At 32.1% G+C, this 6,000-nt stretch overlaps 1 protein-coding gene across 2 annotated transcripts; it reads left to right on the top strand.

The window, feature by feature from the left end:
- Positions 1–2,908: 2,908 nt before the first annotated feature.
- LOC141717144 (small ribosomal subunit protein uS7-like) lies at positions 2,909–5,173 on the top strand. Of its 2 annotated transcripts, none has more exons than XM_074519250.1 (5): positions 2,909–3,002; positions 3,083–3,191; positions 4,087–4,358; positions 4,538–4,741; positions 4,944–5,173. In XM_074519250.1, the coding sequence occupies exons 2-5, from the start codon at positions 3,096–3,098 to the stop codon at positions 4,996–4,998; spliced, it is 627 nt and encodes a 208-aa protein (XP_074375351.1). In that variant the 5' UTR covers positions 2,909–3,002; positions 3,083–3,095; the 3' UTR covers positions 4,999–5,173. The 2 variants fall into 2 exon arrangements, with proteins under 2 accessions (XP_074375351.1, XP_074375352.1); XM_074519251.1 differs by having other exon boundaries at positions 2,951–2,995.
- The last annotated feature ends 827 nt before the right edge of the window (positions 5,174–6,000 follow it).

The following is a 6,000-nucleotide window of genomic DNA, read 5'->3' as shown; positions in this document are numbered from 1 at the left end:
AGATAAATGTTTTACATATCGCTGAGTTAAATGTTATCATGCAAGTACTCTCTGTTATTCTATGTTCAGAATAGTTAAATGTTTTTACTTATCAAATTACTGGAATTATAAATGTTTTATACTCTGAGAGAAATGATTTTGTTATGAGTATTCATGCCCAAGTAAATGGGGAATTTTTTTTATAAGGGTGTTGAGTATTATGACCCCTTTCAATAAAACGTTTTAAGATTGGATGGTTACTGGTTACGTAAGAGGCCGAGGCACCGGTTCAGCGCAAGTTATTATACAGAAGTATAATATCTTGCAAGGCGAATATATGTTTTTCTTGGCGCCCTATAGGTACGATATGTCACGGGATACCAATACCTATATTTACGGTATGACTGCGAGATAATGGTGTTGTTTCATGACTGATCATCAGGAATAACATAGTGCATAATTGGTTCCAATCTAAATTGTTGTTTCTAAATTGTTTTGATAATCATATAATAAGTCATTTATCAAGTATTTTGGTTTTGGATAAAAGGTGAAATGCAGTTTTGATTCAGATCCCGGTTGATATTGATACTTAGTTTGTTGTTAAATATCAAAGATGGTAATAATATAGATGATAGATGTTGACTTTAGTATAAGATGTTGTGAGCATCAAAGTTCGTATTAATATATAATTTGATATGATAACAAAATGAGTATTAATATCAAGTTCGCTTTTGAATAAAGTTTATGATTCAGTCCATAATCACTGTTTCATGTTATTTTACGATATTTCTGTCAACACTGTTTTACGAGTTTTATTCTCGTCAAGATTCAAAGTATCGCTGAAGCATTTTCGCTCAAGAATATCAAAAGAGTTTTGAATACAAATAAGGAACCAATTCTGGGGTTCCTTATCCAAATTTTCTGGTTCATCAATCATTATTTTAAATGTTCTGCTCTAATGCAGATGTCGATTTTATATCAAAACAACCATATATATGCTATAATGAACTTGCTGAGCATTTTTTTCGCTCATACTTTCCTGTTTTTAAATTTTAGGATTATCTTGCGCTTTTTAGCTACATAATTCAAGAAAGCAACAAAGAAGCTTTTGGAATATGGTTGGTTCAGGGTTTGCGGAACTAGAGTAAGTTCTATTGTATAAAGTTGTGTTTATATATGTATTAGTTATGTATTAAATCGTTGGTCTAGTATACTTCTTTTCGAAGTTATACTAGTGAATTATGTTTTGAGTATGGGAATTTGTGAAAAGAATTTAAACAGAAAGTGAAAATTTATTTATGGAATTTGGAATTCTTATTTCTAGAACTGTAACCTTAAAAGATCTTGGATTAGTTTGGGGTCATAAATGTTAAATATTTAACTGGTGACATTTATTTATTGACTTAACAGGTTAATTTGAATTGAGATTTCATAGTGACGACCAAATCTTCTGACCCTTGGGGGCGTTACAGATAGCACCGACGCATAAGAAAAGGTACGCTTATATGAAATAAAAACGTGAATGTGTGTTGTTAAATAATTGAGCCCCATGTATTTTTTTACTCCTAGTTCCACTACTAGATGTGACTATATTTTGGGTTTAACCATATAGATAAAATCAATGTATTAGTTGATGCGTATTATGTTCGGAGATAGTAAAGTTGATATGAGCATGCTGGGACGAGATCATATTGGGAATCTTTTTTAAGAAAAAATACTATGCAAGCAGGGGAATTATACATTAGAAATGACAGAAGCTATGACAATAAAAAATGCACTAAGTTGGATACTGACCAGAACTGGATGCTGATCGAGCTATTTTCAGATTGTCTTGTGGTAGTACAAGTCATCAGACTCCTTTCAGACACATTATTGAGGAGCGTCGGAGGTCACTTAGGAAATTAAATTGAGTCAAATAATTTTTTCTGCTAATATTGCTGCTCGCAATTTGACCCAGATTGTATTTTCGGCAGGAGTAATGTTCCTATCGGTGTCAAGAGTATTTTGCAAGTTGAAGTTTAATGAAGAATTATTTCTTAAAAGAAAAAGCTAAAATAATATTCCCTAATCTCATAATTATTATAAATTTACGAAGAAACTTTATTAGAGGTGGTCTTAGAAGTACATTAGTTTCTAAAATAACGTAAAAAAACCTTTCTAATAATTATATGATAATAAAACATATAATCATTTAAAAAATTATTAAAAACTACTCCCTCTATCCCAATCATTTGTTTACATTTGGATTGTGTACAAAGATTAAGAAAAATGTTAAATTAGTGGTGGAAAGTTAAAAAAAGGGGGAAATTTATGGGATCTATTAATATTTATATAAAAAGTGGGTATAATGGAAGTAAGTAGTGGATGTTTTTTTTTATATTATAAATATTTTACTACTTTTGGAAAATTTTGAAAAATAAAGAATTGGAAGGGATCTCTTAAAATATAAAGTGTAAAGAAATAGTTAACCGAGAGGGAATATAAATTAAGAATTCGTTACTTTGTATAAAAAAAAAAGAGTAAAAGCAAATTGAACGTTGCTGGGCTTAGATTCCATTACCTAGAAATGTCCATAAGATTGGGCTGAAAATTTTGAAAAGTAAAAATGGTGAGATCTATTAATATTTTATGTATAAAGCAGATATAATGAAAGTAAGTAGTTGGTGATTTTTTTTTATATTATAAATTTTTTACTACTTTTGAAAATCTTTGAAAAGTAAAGAATTGGAAGAGATATCTTAAAAATAAAGTGTAAAAAAATGGTTAACGCAAAGGGAATGTAAATTAAAAAAAGAAAGTAAAAGCAAATTCAATATTGTTGGGCTTAGATTCCATTACCTAGAAATGTCCATAGGATTGGGCTGACAGGGAATATCTAAAATTTGAGCTGAGAGGGCCCAAATGAAAAAAACTGATCCATTACTATTTAGGGTTTTACCGCAATTCACACTCCCTTGTTATTACTGCTCTCGCCCGAGTTTTCACAGTATTCACTTGAATCATCACTTGCCTGCTGGTTCTCTGTTAATTCTCCTCCTCGCTTGTACGTCAATACACACAATTATACACATTTATATCATTCTAATAATATTTTAATTTGCAGTTAAATCGCTAAAATGGCTGAAATCGGTGTTGCTAACCCACCGGTTGATCCCAAACAAGTTCACTCCGATGTTTTGTTATTTAATCGCTGGTCTTACGACGATATTCGGGTATTTTTTTATTTTTATAATTTTGTTTTTTTACCTCGTTTTGATTTATCTTTTTGTTTTTCTGTTAATGGCTGGTCATAGACAGTGTGTGTGGTTTATGCATTATTTGTACATTTTTTTAACAGATACACGCCTAAGATTGATGAATGTTAGGTGAAATATGTGTTTTATGTGTATATTTAATTCCAAATGATGAGATATGATCTATGTTTCTAGTTGTTTGTAAACAAATGGTACCAAATTATTTGTTTCGTAGAATTTTCTAATGTGACGATGTTTATATTTGTAAGGTGCAGTTTTAAAGCAAATACGAGGTACTACTGTTTACTTTTTTTAAACATTTCTCTAGGTTTTACTGCTTCCTTCCCATTTCTGTTTTTATGTTTTTTATGATTAGCAACTGTAGTTTTACCATTGTACAGAAATCGGGCTTCTAAAAACTAATGTAAATTTAAGAACATTTTTTAGAACATGATGTGTAACTGTTACGGGCCTAAAAATGAATGTTATGATGTTATCTTTTGTGTTATGTTGTACATGTGCACTTTTAAACACATACTATACTTGATAACTATTTTTCAGAAGTTCCTACAGAAGGTTTTATATGCCTAAATCAGTGTATTGTTATTTACTGTTTTATCTTGAGGGGCAATGTTATTGGTTCTCGTATTTGTTTCGAATATTGTAAAGCAGAGAATAAGATTATATTACTTTTGCTGTAGTTGTTGTTTTACTGTTATGTTGAAGTTTTTGCTTGCGGGGTGAGATGATAGTTCTTGTATCTTTGTTTTGTCCCCTGTTTCTAGGGATCAATTGCATTTGATAAATCTTTTTGCCTTATTAGACACTAGTTTTTGTTAGCAAATATTATGCTAATGTTTATGGTTGTATATAGGTCGCTGACATATCTGTGGAGGATTACATTACTGCCTCTGCTGCTAAGAACCCAATCTACATGCCTCACACATCTGGAAGGTATCAGGCCAAGAGGTTCAGGAAGGCGCTGTGTCCACTTGTGGAGAGATTGACTAACTCTCTTATGATGCATGGGCGAAACAATGGAAAGAAACTGATGGCTGTCCGCATTGTGAAGCATGCTATGGAGATCATCCACCTGTTGACTGAGCAAAACCCCATTCAAGTTATCGTTGATGCTGTTATTAACAGGTAAACAATTTGAAAAAATTTACACTTGCTCAGCTTCTGTTATGTCTAGTTACCAGATATGTATCTTCTACTTAATGAAAAACATACAAGCATGAACCCTTTATTTATCTGTCTTAATCTTTGGTACTGAAGTAATTAGCACTTCTAGTTTTTACTTCCCTAATTCTTTTAATAAATAGTGGTCCTAGAGAAGATGCCACTAGAATTGGTTCAGCAGGTGTTGTCAGGCGCCAGGCAGTTGATATTTCTCCACTCAGGCGTGTCAACCAGGCAATATATCTTCTTACGACCGGTGCACGTGAGAGCGCTTTCAGGAACGTCAAGACGATAGCTGAGTGCTTGGCTGATGAACTCATTAATGCTGCCAAGGGTTCTTCCAACAGGTACAAGAAAACTAAGCCTTCCTTAAATTCATTATTCTTGTGATCTTGTACTAGATGTTGTTTAGATAGTTCTAATGTTCTTCCCTTTATGTATGTCAAAAGGAAAGAAACCAGACTATCCTTTTATAATTTCCTTCTAATAGTGGAATTGTTACAAGCTATTCAGTATAGTATCTAATTAATATATGCGTTTATGATGCAGCTATGCTATAAAGAAGAAAGATGAAATTGAGAGGGTTGCCAAGGCCAATCGCTGAAAACTTGATGGATTTTGCGTGGATGTACCTCTTGCCTATAGTGATACCTTGTTATCCTCTCTTGCAACAATTACAAACTTTTTGATGTGGGCTTATTATATCTTCTGGATTTTACATGTATGGATAATTGTGTTTTTGCTATTAGAGAATAATGGTATCACATGGAAATTTTTCAGAGTACTGTGCAACTCTATTTCAAATATATCTACCTACTATTATATAGCCTTGCAAATTGCAATAGCTACCTATAAAATAATATTACTTTTCATTCGTGAAAATGGCGGGAATCTACTAAATATTGCCTCTTCTTATAAAGCTTGGACTCCAAAATGATTTATTAAACTTTTCCAGCTCATATGTCATCTCTACCGTTGTGCTCTGAGTTTTTAAGAGAAGCAACTGAAAAAAAAAGGTTTTCAATTTCCAAAACGAAAGGTTTTTAATGAAGAGAAAAAGAGAGTGAAAGTAACAATTATTATTGTTTTACCCTAAGGTCATAAATTGAAAATATTTGATATTATTTCAATCGTACTTTGCCCCGAAACGTAATTTGCTGAACACTCCAAGCGGACACATATAGTTTTAGGAGACCACAAGGAACGTGTGAAAGAAATGATAAGTTCACAACAGGCCAGTCTTAGCGCGCAAATATTAAACAACCAAAAGTTGAGTCCTTTATTTGAATTTTCTCTGCTTTATTTGTTTGTAGGGACGTTAAGAAAAGGAATATAAAGACCAATTTAGATTGTAAATTATTTATTTGTTGGCGCCAACTGTCCACTAGCATTGCCTTTCAATTTTCATGATTAGTTGTCGAGACTAATAATCAAATCCAGGACCTTGCCAATGTAGATGCTATTTCCACACCAATTTGTTCATGTGACCCTTAACACTAATTTAAAGTATTAGCTTACAACTAATCACATTCTTTTAACCATATACTAATTCAATATAGCTGTCTCATTTCGATAACTTTGTACCTATACGATGGATAACCTTCTC

This window comes from Apium graveolens, chromosome 4 (assembly GCF_009905375.1).
Source record: "Apium graveolens cultivar Ventura chromosome 4, ASM990537v1, whole genome shotgun sequence".
Lineage (NCBI taxonomy): Eukaryota > Viridiplantae > Streptophyta > Magnoliopsida > Apiales > Apiaceae > Apium > Apium graveolens.
Note: the sequence above shows the minus strand (reverse complement) of the source record. Positions and strands in the feature narration are given on the sequence as shown.